The sequence below is a fragment of the Abramis brama genome (genome assembly GCF_963993115.1).
Source record: "Abramis brama genome assembly, chromosome: 3".
Lineage (NCBI taxonomy): Eukaryota > Metazoa > Chordata > Actinopteri > Cypriniformes > Leuciscidae > Abramis > Abramis brama.
In genome coordinates this window covers 46,758,155-46,783,029 of record NC_139965.1, presented here as the reverse complement: position 1 = coordinate 46,783,029, position 24,875 = coordinate 46,758,155, and the positions used below count along the sequence as shown (strand labels likewise).

The 24,875-nt window shown below is 44.5% G+C and overlaps 1 protein-coding gene across 1 annotated transcript in view; it reads right to left on the bottom strand.

The window, feature by feature from the left end:
- col25a1 (collagen type XXV alpha 1 chain) overlaps window positions 1–24,875 on the bottom strand; it is a 557,626-nt gene that overhangs the window by 184,042 nt on the left and 348,709 nt on the right. Inside the window, exon 6 of the mRNA XM_084109878.1 lies at window positions 12,672–12,698. Coding sequence (XP_083966004.1) covers window positions 12,672–12,698 — 27 coding nt within the window. The remainder of the gene's footprint in view (window positions 1–12,671; window positions 12,699–24,875) is intronic.

Sequence of the window (24,875 nt, the reverse complement as noted above, 5' to 3'; positions counted from 1 at the left end):
GAAGGTGGCCAAGATGTCAGCGTCCATTAGAGGATGTACTGCAAGAAAGTCTTGACATCGTGTTATGTACAACAAAGGATCTGGGTCATCAGCTGGCCTTCCAAATGTGGGAAATGTTAGCTTGAGGTGGTCAGTTTTAACAGCAGTAGCAAGGGCTGCTGGATGAGTTACTTGTGATGGTTATGGAGATAAGGGGTTATGAAGAGAAATACTTTTCCCACTCAGGTCAGTCATTCTTTTTTCTTGACTCTCAAACTTTGCTTCCATTTTAGTTTGCAGTTCTTTCATGTTTGTGGACAATTTGTCAGTGAGTAATGTCAATTGACTACTTTTTTCCAGCAGTTGATCAGAATCCTTCTGAAAGTGCTGTTGAACTGATTGAATGTCCTGTTGAATCTCAGACTGCAACTGTTGCACCATGAAGCGCACTTCTGTCACTAAGGTATTCTCTACCTTTTGGAGTTCCTGAGCCATCATCATTTTCATAGCTTTAATTGTCTGATCAGACTCAGTTTCAGCTTGCTGCTTGTTTGCAGATAATGTAGTGGAGAGTTGTTGCTTGATTTCGTCCATCTTTCCAGCGAGTTTAGTGATCTGGCTCTCATGGCTGGACGAGCTGAATTTTAGTTCCTTAGTGAGTTCAGTTACAGCTTTCTCTTGTTTGGTCATGAAATCATGCAACTGGTCCCAGTTACCTTGTGCTCGTGCAGTGAGTTGACCAATCTCTCTTCCAGGTGTTGGGAGAGTTCTAGGCAGGTCATACTGTACCCCTGAAGATGAAGAAGGTGGTGGTGAAGCAGCGGCTGGAGATGACGTCCCAGGTGATGGAGTGCATAATTGCATGGGTTCTGGAGGTCTTGGTTCCCGTGGGAAAGGTTGATTTGGAGTGCTGCCACCTAAAGGTGTGGACACAAACTGCACATGTGGTCCTGGCTGCACAAAGCGACTGAACTGGGTGGGCGTGTGGCAGAAGGTTGGAGCATAGGATTCCTGAGGAGCTGGGCGGTGCACAGGTGGCCAATTAGGGGTGGCCACATCCGGAGCCTCCATTTCGACAAAGGTTGAGTGTGGGGAAGGGTGCTCTGCCATGATTATGTAAAGGAAATATGATATCAGTAAATGATGTAATAAAAGTGTTGCAAATCAGTATTGTGTATGTCAGTTAATTCATATAATTTACATTGCCTTTTAATTGTACAAATGTAGTTCACATTTCACACAGTTCACAACAATTCTTTAGTTCCAAAATTCAAAACTTCCCAATTATGTAAATACAAAAAGAAAATGGCAATTCAATAAAAAAAAATTAATTCAATAAGTCAATGCAAAGTCACATTCACAATGTATTCACGTATTCACACTCAATTGTGTTCAAGGTCCCTGTTCGGGCGCCACTCTGTAACAGTGGTGGTGACTGCCCTTAACTTAAATTATTATTTTTTAACAAAAATTCAGGCGCCAGACAGTTTTCAAAAACTGACAAAAATCAAACAACCCAGGATAGCAAAGAAAACCACTGATTACACACAAAAACAAATATTTCAAAACAAGTTTCAATTTAACTGGAATTTATTACATAATGTCCATAAACATTATTAAAAAAAAGGTACTTATTTCAAAAAAAAAAAAAAAAACAACCAAACAAACAGTAAATAAATAAATAGGTAGATATAGTTCTTAACGTAACAGTTAAATTTCACAGTTCAAAATCAGTGTTCACACAATCACATAAACACTATAAACGAAATCCCAGTCATACTGGTCACACTCTAGCTGGGCGTCAACACTGGCAGAATCGTGTGTCCATATTCACGCCAAACTTTCCATATAACAAAAAGAGAAAGAGGGAAAAAAACATATTGAATTCACATTTCGCGGGTGAAAACTCAAACAAAATGCAAAACTTCAAAGATCAACGATAATGCATTCAACTTAATCAAAAAGCTTGAATAAGCAATAACCAAATGTGCGGATGTGAATGGAATGCGTGTGTGTCTGATAGCGTGTGAATGAGTGTAGTGTGAGATTGCGCGTCGGGCACACTGACCAATTTTGGCAGACGGAATCACAAACTGGAGAGTGTAGTTGGACCTCGCCTGGCTCCAGGAAGGAAGTTTAACGGCCTTGGACTCGTTTGAGAGTGAACCGCTCACCAACAACAGCCGGTCTTTGAGGTGCGTCGCTATGGAATCGCCAGACTCCACGTCGCATCAGACAGCGTGCGCGGGAAGCTTCAGTTCAAACAAGCCGTCTTCCACTCCACATGGTAACCATTTACTTCACTCTCCTTCTCATGAATCGAAACATACCCCGGTGACGTGTCCTCCCTCCTACCACCTGATTAAATAGGCCTCACCTCCATTTCCCTTTCCGCCATTAATTACTCACTCCACCCTTTCCGTTAAAAGTGAAAGTGAAAGTAAACGTAAACATGGCCGTATAGTTTACTGCACTGTCACAGCATCGTCACCAGGAACGAGGTGACTATAAAAAAGGAACTCCTCCACATAATTCTCAATGCTGCGATCATACTGATAAATTGAACAAAGTTTGCTCATTGGGTTCCGGATAATACCTGCTAGATCCATAGTGGTCAGTTGTTCTGTAACATGCTGGAGAAAGCAGGCGAAGGCGAGGATCTATCTGCAGGGTTTTAATGAAATAACACATAGAACAAATAATAAAGAACTCCAAGGATAAAGAAACAAAACCACAAGAATGACCGAACTAGAAGCAACCATACATGTACAACAACTGACAAAGTAACAAGTGAAACACAAGGGCTATAAATACACAGGGGCAAACAAGCTTAACTAGGAAATGAGGAAACAAGATACACCCGGGGAGACTAATCAACATGAAAAACTACATAGGACTACAAGACTCAGCACAAGACAGGAAATGACAAAAGTACACACAAAACAAGTGGAGCACAAGACAGGAATCATGACAGATATTATGGATTCGGACAGCACTAAAATCACCGAATTACCCCTGTAAATGTTTAAAATACCATATATGTATACAAGCCCATGACATAAGAAACAATTAGTGTCCAAATAGGACTTAACTGACAGTAGCCTATGCTTTCAATGGCCTTTAAAAGCGCTCTTTAATTAAATTAATAATATTATATATAATAATATAATTAAAAATCTAACAACAATCAGTGTAATGACAATTTTATTCTTTGCATGAAAACACTTGAATTAGCCTAATTGAACACTGTCTGGGTGCATTAAAACTTCAGAATTATATTCGTATAGACCTGCAACAGTGATAAGGGAAAGCTAAGAGTGGTCCAGACCAACCTTCCAAACGTATGACTTACAGAAGGTATACTTAACTTAGAACGTTTCAGGAAACACGTATTAATGATAAGGTACAGCTTAAGGTGTAACTTAAGAACGATGTAGCGTTAAGAAGTTTTCGGGAAACCCAGCCCAAATGTGCTGCTAAACTATTATATAAATGACCAATAACTAATAGGCATTCTAACCTAAATTCGAGGTCGTGATAAAATGGAGTCAGATAAAAACTTAATTGGAATCAAATTACTTTGCCACACGGAAAAGACAGTAACGCAGTAAATCTTCACCCGTTTATTGGAAACAGTCGTTGGACCGATTGGACAGGCCTTACAATGTCAACAAAGGACACAGCATTAACTACAGTACAATAAATCACACAATAGCTTTCACATTTTAGATGTGTTTTGTGGCATTCAAGCTGAATACTAAAGCTGGCACTGGTCTTTTTGCCATTCAGTGGTGTAGCTGCAATGAATTTCACCTACAGTGATGTCATGTGCATACCCTTTATTTGCACCTGTCAAGTAAAACGATACTTGGTTACTCACGTAACCTCGGTTCTCTCTAGAGAGGGAACGAGTATTGCGTAAGCTGTGCTTACGCAGCGGGAAAAGCCTTCTTTTCTCGAGATACTGAAACCAAAAATTATCCTTAATTTCATATATTGTCAACGCAGTGCAGCTGCAGGCAGCTGAGCTAGAGCGGCATACTGCGCGCTCATTGGCTGCCGCGCGGCAACTGCTTAAGCCTACCAGTGAGCCTGGCGTGACGTCACGCCCAATGAGGGCGCGCGCGACCTCGCGCGTCACAGCCCGCCAGAATGGGCGGCGTCAGAGCGTATATAAGGAAGGCTCGTAGGCTATATTCTCTGTTTTCTGTCGACTGAAGCGACACGAGCGATAGGCTCAGCACGGTCAGGGAACGCAATACTCGTTCCCTCTCTAGAGAGAACCGAGGTTACGTGAGTAACCAAGTATCGTTCTCTTACGAGAGGTTCTCTCGTATTGCGTAAGCTGTGCTTACGCAGCGGGAACCCTTTGTCCACGCCGTGCAAGCCTAACAATCACATATGACTCATAGAAAAAACATAGAGGTGATCAAAACAGGTGGCCAGCGGTGCGGGCCAGCGCATGTTCATAAGCACACATAGGGAAAAAACACAGAACGGCACTGCCGGTTCATGTAACTGATACCCTGAGCGTGCAGCTCAACAGACAAGCTAATCGGTAATACAGCCTGACCCTTGGGCAGGACATGAAACACGACTAGACTGACAGAAGTTTAGCCTGCATAGCGGGAACTTCCAGGTTATAAAACCTAACAAATGTGGAGGGGGACGCCCAGCCCGCCGCCCTACAAATGTCGTCAATGGAAATCCCACTGGACCATGCCCACGATGAGGCCATGCCTCTGGTGGAATGAGCCCGTATGCCTAACGGACATTGCAGGTCTTTGGACGCATAAGCTGCTGCAATCGCGTCTACTATCCATCTGGATAGTGTCTGTTTCGAAGCGGCGCGACCCTTGGTGCGCCCGCCAAACGAAACGAAAAGCTGCTCTGAGAACCTGAAGGCTGCAGAGCGCGTCACATAACACCTTAACGCCCTGACCGGGCAAAGGCGGTTAACCCCTTCCTCACTGCTGGAGGACGGCAGGGCCGATAGGGTAACGACCTGAGTCCTGAAGGGAGTGCCTAACACTTTGGGGACATAGCCGTGCTTCGGTTTGAGAATGGCTAACGAGTCGTTAGGTCCAAACTCGAGGCACGACGCGCTGATGGACAGCGCATGTAAATCTCCCACACGTTTAACTGAAGCCAGAGCTAGCAGAAAAACGGTCTTAAGCGTTAAGTATTTCAACTCCACAGAGTCCAAAGGCTCAAAGGGATGCGCTTTTAAGGACTCCAGGACCAGAGACAGGTCCCAAATAGGAACCGACGGGGGCCGCGGAGGGTTCATTCTCCTGGCCCCGCGTAGAAAGCGGGTAATGAGTTCATTTCTGCCCAGTGCACGGCCGCGCGCCGACTCAGTGAACGCTGCTATGGCCGCGACATAAACCTTGAGCGTGGAGGGGGACCTGCCCGCGTCCAACATCTCTTGGAGAAATTTCAATACCTGTGGAACTCCACAGGTCCGAGCATTAGAACCCATATTCACACACCACTTGTTAAACACTGACCATTTAGACGCATAGAGCCGCCTCGTCGAGGGGGCTCTGGACTGCGTGATCGTGTTAATTACCCCTTCTGGCAGGCCAACGAGTAATCGTTGATTATCCACGCATGCAGAGACCAGTGCTCTGGATGGGGATGCAGAATCGAGCCTCGGGCTTGAGAGAGGAGATCTCTCCTCACCGGAATCGGCCATGGGGCTGTGTCTGCCAGTCTCATTAGCTCGGGGAACCATGGTTGGTTTACCCAGCGCGGGGCTATGAGGAGCACTGCGCAGTTCGCCTCCCTGATCCTCGCTAGCACTTGAGGTAGCATCGAGATCGGTGGGAACGCGTACAGCGGAGCGCTGGGCCAGGTCTGGGCCAGCGCGTCCTCCTGTTTCGAGAAAAACCTCTGGCACTGAGCGTTCTCGCTCGTGGCGAAGAGGTCGATCTTCGCTTCGCCGAAACGACGCCAAAGCGTCTGTATCGTCTGGCGGTGTAGAGACCATTCCCCTGGGGGAACGTTGTCCCTGGACAGTCTGTCCGGGCCGTCGTTCAAACGACCGGGTACATGAGCTGCCCTTAGGGAGCACAACGGGCCTTGAGCCCAGGATAGGAGGCGCTCTGCGAGCGCGCACAGGGTTCTGGATTTGATTCCGCCCTGGCGGTTCACGTACGACACCACTGACATGTTGTCCGAGCGAACTAGCACATGGTGTCCCCGTAGAAGCGGTAGAAAGTGCTTCAGCGCTTTCTCGACCGCCAGCATCTCTAGACAGTTTATGTGAAGGTCTTTCTCCGTATTCGACCACGGGCCGCAAATCGGACTGCCTTCGTGAGTCGCTCCCCAACCCATGTTGGACGCGTCTGTCGAGATCACTTTGCGGTGTGCGATGGTTCCCATCGACACTCCCCGCTGATACCATTCGGCCGCCAGCCAGGGCTGCAGGGCTGTAACACAGCGCTGAGTCACTCTGATTGGAGCACGGCCTGAAATCCATGCTTTGCGGGGCATTTCCGTTTTTAGCCAGCGTTGAAGCGGACGCATTCGGAGTAAACCCAGCTGCAGGACAGCTGCTGCTGATGCCATGTGGCCCAGCAACCTCTGAAAAGTTTTCAATGGAAAAACTTTTCCCTCCTGAAAGGAGGCGGCGAGGTGTCGAACACAGCGCGCGCGCTGTGCGGACAGTCTGGCCGTCATCGCCGCCGAGTCCAGATCTATACCCAGAAAAGTGATAGACTGGCTGGGGGCTAAAGAGCTCTTGTCCCAGTTCACGGAAAGACCCAAGCTTTGCAGGTGACCGAGAAGCGCTTCTCTGTGGGAAACTAGTTCCTCCGCTGAGTGCGCTATAATGAGCCAATCGTCCAGATAGTTCAGGATTCGCATTCCCCTCGATCTCAGGGGTGCGAGAGCCGCATCCATGCACTTCGTAAATGTACGGGGTGCCAGGGATAGGCCGAACGGCAGGACGGTGTACTGATATACCTGGCCGTCGAAGGCGAATCTCAAGAATGGCCTGTGTCGGGGTATAATCTGAATCTGAAAGTACGCGTCTTTCAGGTCGAGAGATATGAACCAGTCCCCCGGGCGAATCTGCGCGAGGATTTGACTGGTTGTGAGCATTTTGAACGGCCGTTTCATAAGCGTTTTGTTCAAATATCTCAGATCCAATATAGGTCTGAGTGCTCCGCCCTTCTTGGGTACGAGGAAATAGCGGCTGTATACGCCTGCCTCGGAACCCGGAGGGAGAACCCGTTCTATCGCCCCTTTGTGCAGCAAATTCGCTATTTCTGTGTGAAGCAGATGCGCTGCATCCGCTTTCACTATAGTCTCGGCCCGAGCGCGATAGCGCGGAGGGCGGCGAGCGAATTGAAGCGAATAGCCCTTTATCACTGTGTTCAGTACCCACTTCGACACTCCCTGAATAGCTTTCCATGCATTCGCACTCATAGCTAGGGGTCGAATCGCCTCTGAGTCTCGCCCGCCGCACAGCGCGGGACGGGGGATCTGTGGCGGTGTAAGCGCGAGTTGCGCAGTGGCAGTGAGGGGGAACGGGGGTTCGCTGATGGCGGCAGCCGGCTGAACGGCGCTGTGAGAGAGCGTTGTGTGTGACGGCTCGCGGCGCGGAAGCGGGGCGGGCTCGCGCATGTTTACCGGAGAGTGTGCGTGCTGTAAAGCGGGCACAGAGCTCTTTATTATCACACAGCCGGTGGCTGACTCGTACGTGTTTACATGAGAGTGTGCGCGCTGTGTAGCGGGCACAGGGCTCTTTATTAACACACAGCCGGTGGCTGGCTCGTGCGTGTTTACATGAGAGTGTGCGTGCTGTGTAGCGGGCACAGGGCTCTTTATTAACACGCGGCCAGTGGCAGAATGTTCTGGTCCCCAAGCGTGTGAGACAGAGCGAGCACTGTGTAGGTGTGAGCACTGAAGTGTGGGCACGTGACCTACAGTTATCACTCGAGCGGCCGTAGCGCGCTTTATGTGAGTGCACTCTGTGGGGTACACAGGGGGATTTGTGCTTGTGTGTAGTGATGAGCACTGGGAAGTGGGCAAGCTTACTACACTCATAACACTGACGGCGTGAGCCGACTGACCAGATATTACACTCTTTATTCGATTTATCTGGGTCGCCGTAAAAACGGCGTTTGTGTGCAGGCGAGAGAGTTGAAAAACTGGCTCGTTGGCTGCTGTGGGCACTACTGCAGTAGCCTTTGATAAGGGGACTGGCAGAGGGATACATTTTAGCTTTGACGGTGGTCCGGCCGCAGCGGGACTCGACCGTCTTTTCCTCCCGGCGGATGCTAGGAGGACTTTGCAGGCTCGGGCTTCAGCGTTACCTTAGGCCGAGGCCCACGCGGGGGCGGCGGCTTGTGCTGGCTGGTGGAGCGGGACCTAGGGCGGCCGCGCTGGCGCTGCTGGGAGGCTGGGGGTCGAGATGGCCGCTGTGCGGAGCTGCGTGCAGGAGGCTGGTTAGAGCGGCCTGCAGCGGAGCTCGAGCGGCGGGGCAGGAAGAGGTTCATGGCCTGTGACGCTTTCTGTACCTCAGAAAAACGGTCCACGAGGCCACTCACTGCAGGGCCGAAGAGACCAGTAGACGAGAGCGGGGCGTTCAGGAAGACGGACCGCTCTTGTTCCCCCATGTCGGCTAGCGTTAACCAAAGGTGGCGCTCAATGACGGTCAGCGAAGCCATGGATCGTCCGATAGCTTGGGCCGCTGTCTTCGTCGTGCGAAGGGAAAGGTCCGTCGCACTGCGCAGGTCGGTTAAGGCCGATCTGTCCAGTTCTCCCTCGTCGAGCTGGCGGAGGAGGTCCGCTTGGAGAACTTGAAGGACCGCCATTGTGTGCAGGGCTGAGGCGGCTTGCCCAGCGGCGGAGAAGGCGCGGCTGGCGAACGCCGAAGTAGTCCTGCAGGCTTTAGACGGGAGGGCAGTCTTTGAGCGCCATCTCTTGGATGGGGGGCAAAGATGCGCTGCAACCGCCTGTTCGACCGGTGGAATCCGGTCATACCCCTTCTCCGTGGCTCCGTCCACGCGGGAGAGAGTCGATGAGGCTGGAGAACGGAGTCTGGCCGAAACTGGAGCGTTCCACGATTTAGCAAGCTCGTCGTGAAGCTCAGGCAGAAACGGCGCTGGTCTAGACGCTGGGGCCTGGCGACCAGAGGTCAGGAAGCATCCATCGAGCCTGTTAGGCGGGGGTACCTCTGGCGGTGACCACTCGAGGCCCAGGCGCTCGACTGCCATAGTGAGGAGGCGGAGAAGCTCGGCCTCCACCCCGGCGGGAGCCCTGCTGGAAGCTCTGGTGGAGGAGGCGGATCGGGCGGAGCCGGACCACACCTCGCTGTCCGACGCCATCAAAGAGCACGTGTCCAGTCGATCGTTGTCATCCGCTTCATCCGCTGTGTCGACGGCATCGAGGGCGAGAGCCGTCGGCTGCGCGTCGGGGAGCGGGGGCGGAGAGGGAGAGAGCGAGGCTCGCGGGAGAGGCTCCGGCGAGGCCTTGGCTCGTGTCTCAGGCTCCGGTGGGCGTTGTGAGCGGCGTTTCTTCTTACGCGGCCCAGCAACGGCAGGAGCGGTGTCTGTAAAGAGGGCGAGTCGAGCCCGCAGGGTCGACATCTGCAGCTCTTCGCAGAATTCGCAGCCGCCCGAGGAAAACGCGACGGCTGCATGATCCCGTCCCAGGCAGAGAGCGCAGAGGAGATGGCGGTCTCTGTCGCTGAGCGGCGAGCGGCATGAGCCGCACGTGGTGCGAGGCATTTGCAACAACGCCTCGTGCTCTTTTAGAGTGCTGCGGAGAAAAGGCAAACACACACAAAAAGAGCTTATCAAGAAGGATATGTATCGCCGGATAGCTGAGCTGGCACGGCAGGCTGAAGGCGGCGAAGAGATCGTCCGGCTTCCTCAGGCTGTCCTAAGCTGGCTCGTTAGCTTGATCCAAGAAGGCCACGGCGACGGTTTCCTCTCAGAGATCAGCGATGCGAGTGCTTCGCTGAAAAGACAGAAATCAGAGAATATAGCCTACGAGCCTTCCTTATATACGCTCTGACGCCGCCCATTCTGGCGGGCTGTGACGCGCGAGGTCGCGCGCGCCCTCATTGGGCGTGACGTCACGCCAGGCTCACTGGTAGGCTTAAGCAGTTGCCGCGCGGCAGCCAATGAGCGCGCAGTATGCCGCTCTAGCTCAGCTGCCTGCAGCTGCACTGCGTTGACAATATATGAAATTAAGGATAATTTTTGGTTTCAGTATCTCGAGAAAAGAAGGCTTTTCCCGCTGCGTAAGCACAGCTTACGCAATACGAGAGAACCTCTCGTAAGAGAACTGTTCTGTCTCTAAAACAACAAAGTTACACAGAAGGAGATAAATAATTAAAATACAACAGATTTTATAGCATTGTAAATAATTCCCTAAATACATAGCCTTATCATGCTGATACCAAATGAAATTCACAAGCTATAGATCCACAGTCTCTCACGGTGAAAGGTGGTAAATCAACACAAGGTGGGGAAGAGAATCTTGCTATGAAAACCTGTGTGTAGTCAACTATTAAATATAACAGCATCAGTCTAAAATGATTAAGGTGCCTTTGGCAGGCCACAGCTACATTGTATTTAAAAAAGTTAACTTCCGCTGAACAAACAGTTCAAGGCACTCACCAGGCCCGGGGTGGGTAATCGGGAGAATCTGGAGAATTCCCGGTGGGCCGCTTCACTTTTGGGCCGGTCGAGGAATTAGTATTATTTTTTTTACATTTGTCACGTTAGTTACATTAGGCTACACACGTTCCGCATTCTGACACCGCAGCGCGCAGCCTCTGCATGGGTTGTACCATGAGAGGGAGTTCTCCCCTCCCCTCCCATAGAGTTGGTTGGGTCCATAGCCCGTCTTTTCCAAAACGTTTTCTCAGGTAGGCTACCGTGGCACCGCTGGCGCCTACCGATAGCTGGGCCGGCCCTACCATAACGGTACGTGTTAGGGAGGATGGATGGGAGGAAGAGGCCAGGAGGGGCTGAAAAAGCCAGGTTGAAAAAAAGAAAGGCATTGGAGGAGGATGCTGCCAAATGTGCCAAGCTTACAGATTTATTTTCAAGAGGACAAACACAAGTGACAACAGGTAAAGAGAGATAGGCCTAGTAATGATTAGCATTAGTAACGCTGCAACGTAATTATTCGGCTAATACCGTTGTAGCCTTGTCAACCTATTCACAAGCAAAATATAAAATTTAATTAAAATATTAGCCTTTTTGTATCACCCAATACATGGCGATTCATAGACTTTGCAAATATTATGCAATTTAATATTGATAACAAAACTCAAGCTTGATCTGTGTATGCAGTAAGATGACCTCTTAATTATTTTTTTTGTAGCTTCTGAGCAGCAGATAAGCCAGTCCCCCGCTGAAAATGAGGAGGCCATGATGATTACAGGGACAGGTAGAGAGGATACCAGAGTAAACAATATGAATTAAAGTTATTTAACCCTCAGGTTGTGTTCAAAACCCTATAACACCTTTTGTGTTCCCGGTCAAAAGTGACCGGCCTACAAAAAATAGCTTATAAATCACTTGTTATGCTATATAATCACCCAATATTGGATTCAATCTTCAACAAATTTGTAAATATTACATAAAATATGAAAAAATTGGCACTGTTGATCACACTAGTCACTTTAATTTTTCACCAGGAAATTTGTTTTGAAAAACTTGTTTTGAAAAGCTGTGTGTAAGAAACTGTAGTCTGCCTCGACCCAAATTCCACTCCAAAATATATTTTAGAATGAGCTCATCCCCAAAATGGCTTAATTATCATAGAGATGAAAGAAAGTCAAGTCATATTGTTTCTTCACCATTTGGGTTGATCACATCCTGAACAAATGGTAGTCAATTGTAGAATGGGACTGGGTGTGGGACACAGAGAACTTTCTCAGACAATGGGGTGTCACAACTTCATTAACATACAGACCACAGCTGTTGCAACAAGAGCAACTTAATTTACATTAAAAATAGGATAAAAGGTTTAAGATTTGGATGTTCTGGGTTCATTCTGACGCCGGTGAACCCAAGGTGCTTTGTGTACCTTGCCACTGCTATGCTGTAATACACTTCATTTTTGAGATCTTCGACATCCACATCATTTTTTCTTACAAGCTGTGTTTCGCCCAACTGAAGAGCAGTCATTGAATCTCAGCGCACATACAAGGATATTGGAATGAGATATGCAAGTGATTTATTTCATAATCTGTCAACTATAGCAAAGCACATTCTTCATAATATTCCTTTAAGAGGTATGAATTTATCAAGCTGTCAAGCAACTGTGCTGGAAATAATTACATTCTTTGAATGAGCTCTTAGTCTGACATACACGCACGCCATTATGAAGCCGCAGTATGTTAGGACTTTGATTCTAGGACTTTAGACTTTGACTTTGATCTTGCACAACTGATATGAGCCGATATTGTTGAAAAGTCCCCAAAATATTACAGGCAGGCTGCCGGTACTGATCATTCACAATGACTCCAAGTGTTTATAGTTTCAATCCTTATTCACACACACACCAGTAAGGCTCTGTTGTGCTTGACAAGCCCGAGTCAGCTTGTCCACAGAAACCCATGCATCTCAAACATGCAGCCCACAAGTCCATAAGGCATAAGGGAGACATAACACACATTCATCCACACATCAAAGCAGGACATGCAAGAAAAAAACACATACCCGTGGACCCTGGTCGCCTTGATCCCCCTATAATAAAAGAGAGAAAAAAAGTATGATAGAATATAATTTTGTAATATAAGAAGAGTACCAAAATAATTTAAAACACAATGATGATATCCATGTCCTCAAAAATTAATTGAGGTTGAAAGTAAAATCACTTATCATAAAACAAACTGTTTTGGAGAGTGGTCAGGAAAATGAGTGACTGTGAATGCCCACTACAACGTTTATCATTTAAACAGAAAATGAATGTGAATATTTTACAGTAATTACAGTTCTGTCATGACAACTCTCTGAGTGTTTGGCATGGTAATGGCTATGACCATGTTGATATGTTTGGTCTTGGCAGAATAGATATTTTACGCTGCTGCTGGTTATTGCTGCTGCTGCTGTTGCAGAGCAAGTATGGGACTTGTTACTGCTAATACATACATGACACGCTGCTGTAAGCAAGTAAGACATGCTACTGCTGTACAATATAGCATACATAAATTACCCGTAGCAGATCTATACAGGTGGATCTGGGGAAGGTGGAGGGTTTTTGAAAGCGCACTGCAACTGTAAATGCTGACCAAGTATTTGATAGTTGAGCAGCGAGTTCATTGGCTACTGATACAGCAGGAACCAATCAGCTGTGCCCTATAGAGAATAATGTGATTGCAAGCAGATTGAATTAAGGACCTATTAGCCTGAGCCATCTAGAGTTTCATGACAGAACTTTGAAAAGCCTGCAAATGCATTGAAAGCAAAGCAATAAAGCGTAATTTTAAAGGGACAGTCAACACATTATAAAACGAGGTTATAATTTTTTTCCAGCATCACCGGGGCCCTCCCTCAGCCTGGGGCCCTGAATATAGCATACATGAATTACCCCCAATGACAATGAAGATTGAACAATACAAACAAAGTGTACATCATAGAAAATCCCCTTCATTTAGGTGACAAAGGTGATGGCAATTTAATTGATATAGTGGCTAAATTAACAATAAATAAAGCTTCAACTTCTGAAGTTTCCAAACAGCATATCAGTAATGACTTTATGAACTTCTTTACTTGCAAGATTGATAATACTATGGAGCCGTCTACTACAGTATGGCATCAGACAGTGCATTCTAGTGTCACTGTGGAAAAATTCCATTAATTTGTTGTTATAGAAGAGGAAGAATTGTCTGAACTCTTTAAATCATCTAAATCAACAATGTGTATGTTACACCCTATAAGCTAAGCTACTGAAAGAGATGCTTCCAGAGTTCATAGATCCTCTTCTTAAAATCGTTCATTCTTTTTTTCTTTAGAATATATACTGAAAACTTTTAAGATGGCTATTATTAAACCTCTTATTTAAAAAACGTAACCTGATCCTAGAGAATTAGTCAGTTACAGGCTGATCTCAAATCTACCCTTTCTGTCAAAAATACTAGAAAAGGCAGTATCCTCACAACAATGTTCCTTTTTAGAAAGAAATTGAATCTGTGAGGATTTCCAGTCAGGATTTAGAAAGGATCATAGTACTGAGACTGCTCTTATTAGAGTTACAAATGATTTGCTTTTATCATCCTATCGTGGTTGTATCTCTCTATTAGTGTTACTGGATCTTAGTGCTGCATTTGATACCATCAACCAGAACATTCTTTTGAATCTAAATTTAAAATCTATCTTTCCTGTAGCTCAAACAGTAGAGCATTGGTGCTTGCAATGCCAAGGTCATGGGTTCAATTCCCAGGGAAAGCAAGAACTGATAAGAATGTAAATGTGTACCTTGAAATGCAATGTAAGTTGCTTTGGATAAAAGCGTCTGCCAAATGCATAAATGTAAATTACGACATATGCTTTCAATGAAAAATGTGGAACAGTTAGTTCATGTGTTCATGACCTCAAGGCTAGATTATTGTAATGCTTTTATGGGTGGTTGCCCTGCACGCATAATAAACAAACTACAGCTGGTCCAAAACGCAGCAGCTAGAGTTCTTACTAGAACCAGGAAGTATGACCATATTAGCCCGGTTCTGTCAACACTGCATTGGCTCCCTATTAAACATTGTATACATTGTAAAATATTGCTGATTACTTACAAAGCACTCAATGGTTTACTTGAGCGAGCTCTTAACACATTATAGTCCTTCACATCTATTGCGATCTTAAAATTCTGGCCAGTTGATAATAACTAGAAAATCAAAATCGACTGCTGGCGGTAGATCCTTTTCCTATTTAGCACCTAAACTCTGGAACAGTCTCCCTAACATTGTCCGGGAAGCAGACACACTCTGTCAGTTTAAATGTAGACTAAAAACACATCTCTTTAACCTGGTATACACATAGAAAATTATACATTTCTATTATTCAAATCAGTTAAATGATTATTAGGCTGCATAATTTAGGTCAGCCGGAACCAGGAACACTTCTTATAACACCATTGTACTCGTTACATCATAAGAAGAATGGCATCTATGATATATTTTAGTCTTTTTGCTTATTCCGAGGTTTACTGTAATCAGCCGGATCCGGGCCGTATCCAGATCAGATGGAGGACCTGCGCCTAGACACAAACACAACACATGATGTAGTCAGCCGGATCCAGGCCGTATCCAGATCAGATGATGGACCTGCGCCTAGACAAGACCACATCGCATGATGCAGCCAACCGGATCCGGGCCGTATCCAGATCAGATGGTGGACCTGCTCATAGACTCTCCCTGTGAAGGCCTCATCGACACGACAGCCATCAGCACTGATCCTCAACAAACCCGTCTCCATACCAGCGTGATGACTCCAATCTTCAACCAGATGGAACTGGATAAATATTCTGAATGTTCCAATCTGACTTCTGACCTGTAATGCTGCCTGAATCATAATCATACACTGTTCGTCTGTTGGCCAGAGGAGATCTGGCCCCCCGACTGAGCCTGGTTTCTCCCAAGGTTTATTTTTCCATTCTGTCACCTGATGGAGTTTTGGTTCCTTGTCACCATCGTATTTGCTGCCTTTGGCTTTTGGCTTGCTTAGTTGGGGACACTTAATATTCAACAATATTATTGATCTGCCTGCATTGATACCATGATATGAGAACTGAACTGAGCTGGACGATGACATCACTGTTTTCTCCAGAGCGGCTATATATATATATATAAATGAACAAAATAACTTTTTTACAACAAAAATGGACCATCACTTAACTTACTTAAGCTGGACTATGACACTATTTTCTTCTAGATCTGCTGTACAGCAGAAACAAACTTTGTTGCATTATTTTCCTGTTGTCACTGTAAAGCTGCTTTGAAACAATCTCTATTGTAAAAAGCGCTATATAAATAAAGGTGACTTGACTCTAGTGACATGTTTTTAGCCATGGAGGTCATTATTGCACAGAGTGTGTTATTGTATTAGGCCCAGAGGGTTACAACTTTATCTGCGTTTGTATGTGTTGTGTGTGCATGTTGAATGTGTGTGTGCATGTGTCTGTGTATATGCTTATGGGGGGAATGGGTGTTGGTAGTGTTTATGGGGGTTGCTAAGACTTTTTCTTTACCGGAGAGTGAGTAGCTGGTCGCTCTCTGAAAAACTGGTGTCTGCGTCTGGCATCCTGTTGAAGCTGGAGCTGTTCTCAAAATGGGGGAGGAATATGTTTAGCTGATCAGGGAGGGAGGGGTCAGTGGTGGTGTGATGACTGTTGCTCTGCTTATAGTTAGTGATGTTCCTTACACCTTGCCACATGGCGCGTGGGTTATATTAATTGAAGTTATCCTCAAAGTGTTGCTTGTACTCATGCTTTGCTGATACAATGCCTCTGTGTAGGTTAGCCCTAGCCCTCCCATACTCCTCCCATACTCTTCCCTGTCTCGTGATCTCAGCGCTGTGTCCTGGACTCTTAGCAGCTCCCACACTCTGTTGTTGAACACAAACCTTGAGTTTGCCCAAAAGGGGCAAACCTTGATTTGTTTTTTCGAGGTTACAATGTCTGTGCAGAAATTGATATAAGACAGGACTGTGGTGGTATAGAGCTTTATGTCTAACAGTTCAAAAAGCTCCCACCTGGTATCCTTAAAACAGTCCTGCAGGGCTGAAGAAACCTTCTCAGTCCAGGTCTGCACTGTCTTGATCTGTGGTTTTGTTCTGCCGATGAGAGGCTTGTGGGTTGGGGTCAGGTACAAGGACAGTTGGTTCAACTGTCCAAGATGAGGTGAGCAGTAAGTTTTATAAGCCCCAGGAACATGTGTGTAGACCTGGCCAAGTCTTTTATTTTTCCTTGTTTTAATGTCCACATTTTAGTAAGATTTGGGCAGAACAGTCTTTAGACACGAGTGATCAAAGTTACCTGCCACCATAAAAATGCTTTCTGGGTGTTTGTTTTTCTGCTTACAGATGGCATTGTGTAGCTTTGCCATGGCTAGCTTAACATTAGCTCGGGCATGGACGTAAACGGCAGTGATAAAGACAATTGAGAATTCCCTGGGCAGGTAAAACGGTCTGCATTTAAGCGTTACAAATTTTACATCGTCCATCTTGTTAACGAGGGAGCTGGCGTTAGCAAGGAAGACGCTGGGAACAGCAGGTTTGTGCGGGGCTAATCGTAGCCTCGTTCTGATACCGGTCCTCTTACCCCACTTCCGCTTCCTCTCACATCTCCGCCTGCATCTCTCCTCGGTGGGTCTGGTGTTCTTTGTGCGTACCGCTGAGTGCATAATCTCTAACCAGATGGAGCCAGTGTCACTGTGTGCACGTCCCAAACACCAGTCCCTTAGACGCAAGATTTCTGTCCGTGTGTAAGTTTTAACGTTACTATTACTAACACTACTAAAGCTGCTATAGGGAGAGCTCTGGGTCGCTGCGACTAACCGCGTTGCCATCTTAAATGCTAGTGGGCTATGATATGTGTGCCTGTACATGCTTTTTCAAATGGCTTAATGCTAGTAGACTATGCTATGTGTGCTTGGGTCTGCTTTTCCAAATGGCTTAAAGCTAGTGGACTATGCTATGTGTACCTGAGCCAGTATGGCTCAAACGTACCCAATTAGAACACATGCGTGGCTTTAACAAATGATATCACATTGCAGGCTGATGGAGATGAGAAAAGAAACCCCCAGCAACCACCTAAGCAAATAGTATGATAATTAGTGTCATTTGATAATTGTCTTTGTCAAAACCCTCTATCCTCCTCTTTGTATGTGGAAGTTGTTTGGCACAAAAGATGAATAACGGAGGTTGAGCAAAATATGGTGAGCCCCGGTTGAATGTGTATATCTGCGCAAAACCTATTTCAGTTAAATGTTTTCTCATGTCTGCGATGCTTAGTCACTGTACTCTCACAGCAACTAAATAAATGGCTTGCTGCTGGTAAACATGCTGCTTGCATAAACATGATAACGTAATCACTCCTGCTTATATGCTTTGTAATTTACTTCTGCATTTGTAGCAACTCATAATGTAATAAAATGCTAACAATGTAAAAAAATTCTCAAAGCGTAATAAAATCTTGAGGTCATAATGTAATATATTTCCAATGTAATAAAAAATGTTCACATAATGTAATAGGTTATTGAATGAGAAATTCATTACATTATGAACACACTGTGGCAACTTATAATGTTCAAAAGGTAATACCAGTACATAATGTAAAACAGTGTTTACAATATAAAAAATATAGCTGCGAGCAGCGATTACGGGCCCAAGCCGGTGGCACCGCAACCCCGATGCCTTTAGTTACCTAAAGGCACCGGGGTGGCGGTGCCGCCGGCTTTGGCCCTTCATCACTGCTCGCAGCTATATTTTTTATATTGTATATATATATATAAAAGACGAAAATATTACTTGTCTTACCTAATTCTGATTTTATCATACACTCAAAATATTCCACAACATTGATTAACGTTGATTAACCCGTTGATTAACCGGTGGTAAAATATTCTCACCATCACATACCTAGTATATTTTCATATAGATACAATAGTCCTACCTGATTTTGAACACAAGAGGGCAGTATAGCACTATGAATGACATGATTTATTAATTTTTTGGACAAAAAAAAAACATTCTGGCTGTTTTTAAACTTAATTATTAAATTGAAAAAAAAAAAAAAGTCTTTCCATTTTTGACATTACTTTAATCCCTCGCCATAGCAAAACCATTTGAGATATGTATTATCCGTTCACAATTTAGCATCTTTAATGTATTTTTATCATGTTGAAAAAGTTTGGTGGGAATAAAATAAACCACTTAAGAGGAGTGGGTAAAAATTCAGAGGCTGATTTTTCAAAGAAATCCACATTCAAACCAAAATATCTGACTTCCTGTTGGTCGGAGCTAATGACTTTAAATTAGAAAGTTGTCCGGCTCGATGAGACCAATATACGTACTGATTTTTGTAACTGTGGGTAAAAGTAACCCCCCCACTTTTGTCAAAAGCATTTTGAAAGTGACACACTTCCTGCTTCCAGTTGGTGGCGCTATAACTTTGACTCACAATAGTTACATCCATATGATCGGCCTCTTACCACGAACACTCTGCTGAAGTTTCATCAAGATCAGTTAATGTGTGCAGAAGTTATAACACTTTGTGTTTCTCTTTTCTCGCCATAAATTCGTGTCCTCGCCACGGCCAAACCGTTCAAGATATCAAAAATCCGTCCGCAATTTAGCATCCTCAATGTCTTGACATCATGCTGACCGAGATTGGAGGCGATTGGATGAATTCTCTAGGATGAGTACATCAAATTCCACAGCATGCGTTTTTCAAACAACCTATAATAGCCGACTTCCTGTTGGGCGGAGCTAATAACTTAGAGTGCGGAAGTTGTTCGGCCCGATGAGATCTATATGTGTACAGAGTTTCATATTAATTCATGCAAGCGTGTTTGATATATGGACCAAGTTTTCAGACCGTGTTCAAGGGGGCGCTGTTGAGCCCCCCTGCCATGCCCGGGTATGAGCTTCAGCCCGGCCCTGATGACCGTGGGTTCTGACCTGTGTGCAAAGTTTCAAGAGTTTTTGAGCATGTTAAAAGCCCCTGATTCCTACCCCAAAAGTAGGAAAGCCCAATCAGATTGTGCCACCTGCTCCACTTCGACCTATTCCGGCTGTAGGTGAACCGTTTGAACGCGTCTTGGTAGATTGCGTCGGTCCGCTGCCGCAAACTAAATCCGGTTCTCAGTATATTTTAACAATTATGTGCGCTGTCACACGGTTTCCAGAAGCAATTCCGTTACGGAATATAACTGCCAAAAGCGTCACTAAAGCTCTAATAAAATTTTTCACAACATTCGGATTGCCGAGAACTGTTCAAACCGACCAAGGAACTAATTTCTTGTCAAAAATATTCCGAAATGTGTTGAAAGGTTTGAGCGTGTCACGTCACATCCAGTGCCTACCATCCTGAATCGCAGGGGGCACTGGAGAGGTGGCATCAGACGCTGAAGTCCAGTTTGCGAAAATATTGCCTGGAGGCAGGGAATGAGTGGGATGAGGGAGTCCCTTTGGTTTTATTTGCACTGCGTGAAGCGCGACAAGAGTCACTTGGTTTTAGTCCGTCGGAATTGGTCTTTGGACATAATGTACGGGGTCCTTTAAAAGTACTGAAAGATGAATTTTTCTCTACTGGTGTGACTGAGAAACATAATGTGCTTGATTTCGTTTCTCGTACCCGTGAACGATTGCGAAATGCTTGTGCTGTCGCGAAAGAAGCTCTTTCTCGTTCACAGAAGAAAATGAAGTGTCATTTTGACAAGATCGCGGTTGTGCGTAATTTTACGCCTGGAGAAAATGTACTAGTGTTGCTTCCTTTGCCTGGTTCTGCTTTAGCTGCGCGATTTGCAGGTCCTTATGTAATTAAGAGCAAGCTGAGTGACACTGATTATATAGTCCATACCCCAGAACGACGACGGAAGACACGTTTGTGTCATGTAAATATGCTGAAACAAAATGTAGCACGAACTGAGAAGACGGATGAGGGGACTGACGTGTCCCAGAGTGAGGTACAGCCGGTGTCAAATGTGGAACGAGTATCTTTGCTGTCCAGTACCATGGGTGCTGAAGATGTAGATGATGGGTTGAAAATGTCAACGGAGATGTTCAGTGGTGGTCCTCTAAAGAATTCAGAGATTTTAAGAGTTTTACCATCTCATTTGTCTTATTTATCTAGCGACCAGCGTCAGGATGTGATTGACTTAATAGAAGATTATCCTAACTTGTTTAGTGATGTTCCGTCTGGTACCTCTGTCATCCAACATGATATTGAGGTGGGTAACGTACTTCCCATAAAACAGCATGCGTATCGTTCTCCAGTAGGTAAACGGGAGATCATGAAATGTGAAGTGAACTATCTGGTTACAAATGGTTTCGCCAAAAAGAGTAATAGCCCGTGGAGTTCACTGTGCATTTTAGTACCTAAAGCGGACGGTTCATTCTGTTTCTGTACCGATTTTCGCAAGGTGAATTCTGTTACTGTGCCGGATGCATTTCCGTTGCCTCGAATAGAGGATTGTATTGACAACCTTGGTACTGCTCGGTACATTACGAAATTAGATCTTTTAAAAGGCTATTGGCAGGTGCCATTGACTGAACGTGCTTCTGAGATCTCCGCATTTGTGACTCCCGATTCTTTCTTTCAATATACGCGTATGGCGTTCGGTCTTCGGAACGCGCCTGCTACCTTTCAAAGGTTAATGTCTACAGTGTTGAGTGACGTTCCAAACTGTAATATTTATCTTGATGATGTTGTTATTTATTCTTCTACGTGGACTGAGCACATCTCTACTTTGCACAATGTTTTTAGCCGATTAACAGCCGCCTCTTTAACTTTAAATTTGACTAAATGCGATTTTGCGAAAGCCTCCGTTACATACTTGGGGAAACAGGTCGGAAACGGTCAAGTACGTCCGGTCGACGCAAAAGTGACCGCTATTCTTGCATACCCTGTGCCCACTACGAGGAGAGAGTTGCGACGATTTTTAGGCATGGCTGGCTATTACAGGTGTTTTTGTAAAAATTTCTCGACTGTGGTCGCTCCCTTAACGAAGATGTGCAGCTCTAAAGTTGTTTTTAATTGGACTGATGAATGTCAAAGTGCCTTTCTGTGTGCAAAGTCTCTCCTTTGCAGTGTTCCGGTGTTGTCTGCTCCTGACCTGGCTCGTCCGTTCAAGCTTGAGGTAGACGCCAGCGCGACCGGAGTTGGAGCTGTCCTACTTCAGAGTGGTGCTGATGGAATATCCCATCCAGTATCTTATTTCTCAGCTAAATTCAACCGTCACCAGTTGAATTATTCTACTATCGAAAAAGAGACTCTAGCTATGTTGCTTGCTTTGCAGCACTTCGATGTGTATGTTGGATACAGCTCTACTCCCGTCATCGTCTACACGGACCATAATCCGTTGGTTTTTTTAAATAAAATGTACAATCATAACCAACGTTTGATGCGCTGGGCACTAATGGCTCAATGTTATAATCTTGAGATCCACCACAAGAAAGGAACTGACAACATCGTGGCAGATGCCCTTTCTCGGGGCTAGGTAAATGTATAATTTAATCTATATGTAGGTGTGTAAGTTTGTATTATTGTAACTATGTTCTTGGTTGCTTTTACTGTTCGCTTCATCCAGAACCTGTCTAAAAAGAAGACTGGTTCTTTCTTTAAGTGGGGGAGTGTTACGGTTTGTGTCTCGTGTTTTCCTCTCCTTGTGATGACGTCATGACTCTGTGTTTTTTTTTTCTGTGTCTGAGTTTATTATTAGGTCCGCACCTGTGTATCATTATACACCTGCGTCTCGTTGGAGTTGTTTCTGATTCACTATAATAAGGACGCTGAAGCGGAGCATGGCAGGAGAGAGGAGAACCAGCAAACAAGCTTTTCTTTTCTTTATTTTTTTTTCTTTTCTTTTTCTTTTAGTTAAATTACTTTGCTGTTCGTCTTGTTAATATTTGTTACCTTCATATTATTTTGAAGTTCATTATGTTTCTTTATTTGTGATACGTGTTCCGTGAGTTTTTACATGTTTGTGAGTATAATAAATGTCAACGCAGCGCACTCGTGTTTCACGTGTCCTTCTTTATGTTGTGAAACCCTTACGTAGCCACTTTTAACAAAAGGGTTCGTAACATAAATTGTTACGAACCCTTGGAACCTCCCGGTTCCAAAATCAAATCACAGAGCCCCTGAGCCCCTGTAGATGCAGGCTACTGTGTAAGCAATGCAATGTAGACAATGTTGTGACAAGAATAGCATTGTACAGTGAGACTTTCATGTTCACAAGTCATTAGTTTAACAAATATTTGGAATAGAATTAAAAATTGACATGCCATATCTCTGTCCCATGCAATGGTAATCGCTATGTCAATCAATGCAACTTGAGTGTGAATCCTGCATTTATATGTAGATGTCACTTTCGCGGCGTGCAACCGACTGTCTGCTAGAGTGATGTTGTTGTTGATAATATTCGCTAACATTAAAATCTCAATTTGCTCAATCTCAATCTCAAAATGCTGCTACTGCTGCTGTACAAAAGTACTGAGAATAGCTGTAAACTCCATTGAAATATGCAAATACAGAAGTGAATGCCTATTTCACTTTGGCGAGTTCACATGCCAACAACGCTTTTATCGCTATATCCTCACAGCAACTACATAAATGCTGCATAAATGCAATACTGCATATTTGCTAGCTGCTAATAAGCTTAGTTTATACCGACTAAGCTACTGAAAGAGATCCTTCCAGAGGTCATAGATCCTCTTCTTAATATCATTCATTCATCTTTGTCATTAGGATACATACCAAAAACTTTTAAGCTGGCTATGATTAAACCGCTTGTTAAAAAAACACAACTTGATCCTACAGAATTAGTCAATTACAGGCCAATCTCGAATCTACCTTTTCTGTCAAAGATACTAGAAAAGGCAGTATCTTCACAACTATGTTCCTTTTTAGAAAGAAATGATATCTGCGAGGATTTTCAATAAGGATTTAGACCGTATCATAGTACTGTGACATTAGAGTCACAAATGATTTGCTCTTATCATCCGATCGTGGTTGTATCTCTCTATTAGTATTACTCGATCTTTGACACTATCAACCACAACATTCTTTTAAATAGACTCGAAAATTATGTTGGCATTAGTGGAATTGCATTAGCATGGTTTAAATCATACTTATCTGACCGTTATCAGTTTGTAGCAGTAAATGAAGAGATGTCTTATCGATCACAAGTTCAGTATGGTGTACCACAAGGCTCAGTACTAGAACCGTTGTTGTTCACTCTGTACATGCTACCCTTGGGAGATATCATTAGGAAGCATGGAATTAGTTTTCACTGTTATGCTGATGATATGCAGCTCTATATTTCTTCACACCCTGAGGAAACTTACCAATTCACAAAATTAACGGAATGCATAGCTGTGATGTGGTTTTCTTTATTTTATTTTTTTTCATTATGTTTTCTTCACGCTAAAACCGGTGGCTGGAGTAGGGTTGTTTTGATACGCTTACTGCCGCATGTGCCTGATTTGTGCCTGCTTTTCAATCATAGTGCTACTGGCTGTGTGTGAGTGTGTTTATTTGTGGTTTTTCTCTGTTTCTGCATGTTTCCTTTCCCCAGTTTGTGTATTCAGTAGGTTTGTTTTTCTGGTAACACTTTACAATAAGGTTCATTAGTTAACATTTTTTAACAATCTTTGTTAACATGAACTAAGAATGAACAATACTTCTTCAACATTTATTAATCTTAGTTAATATTAATTTTAACATTTACTAATACATTATTAAAATCAAAGATTGTATTTGTTAACATAAGTTAATGCACTGTGAACTAACATAAACAATGAACAGCTCTATTTTTATTAACTAACATTATCAAAGATGAATAAATACTGTAACAAATGTATTGCTCATTGTTAGTTCATGTTAGTTAATACATTAACTAATGTTAAGTAATGAACCTTATTGTAAAGTCCTACCGGTTTTCTTTGTATGATTTGTTTTGTTTATTGCATTTTGTTTCTTTCCTTTTTTGCTATAGTGATTTTTGTCTTTTGTTCCAGTTTGACGCTGACTAAAGCAGAGTTCACACTGCATGATTTTGCAATTTTAACTCACTGACAGATTTTGCGAAATCGCTGACAAATGCCTGAAATTGGAGGCAAATCGGTGCTCGTTCACGCGAGTGACAATCACACAGTGTGCATTATCAAAGACACGATCAGAGAGAATCGACGATGTGTTGCAGA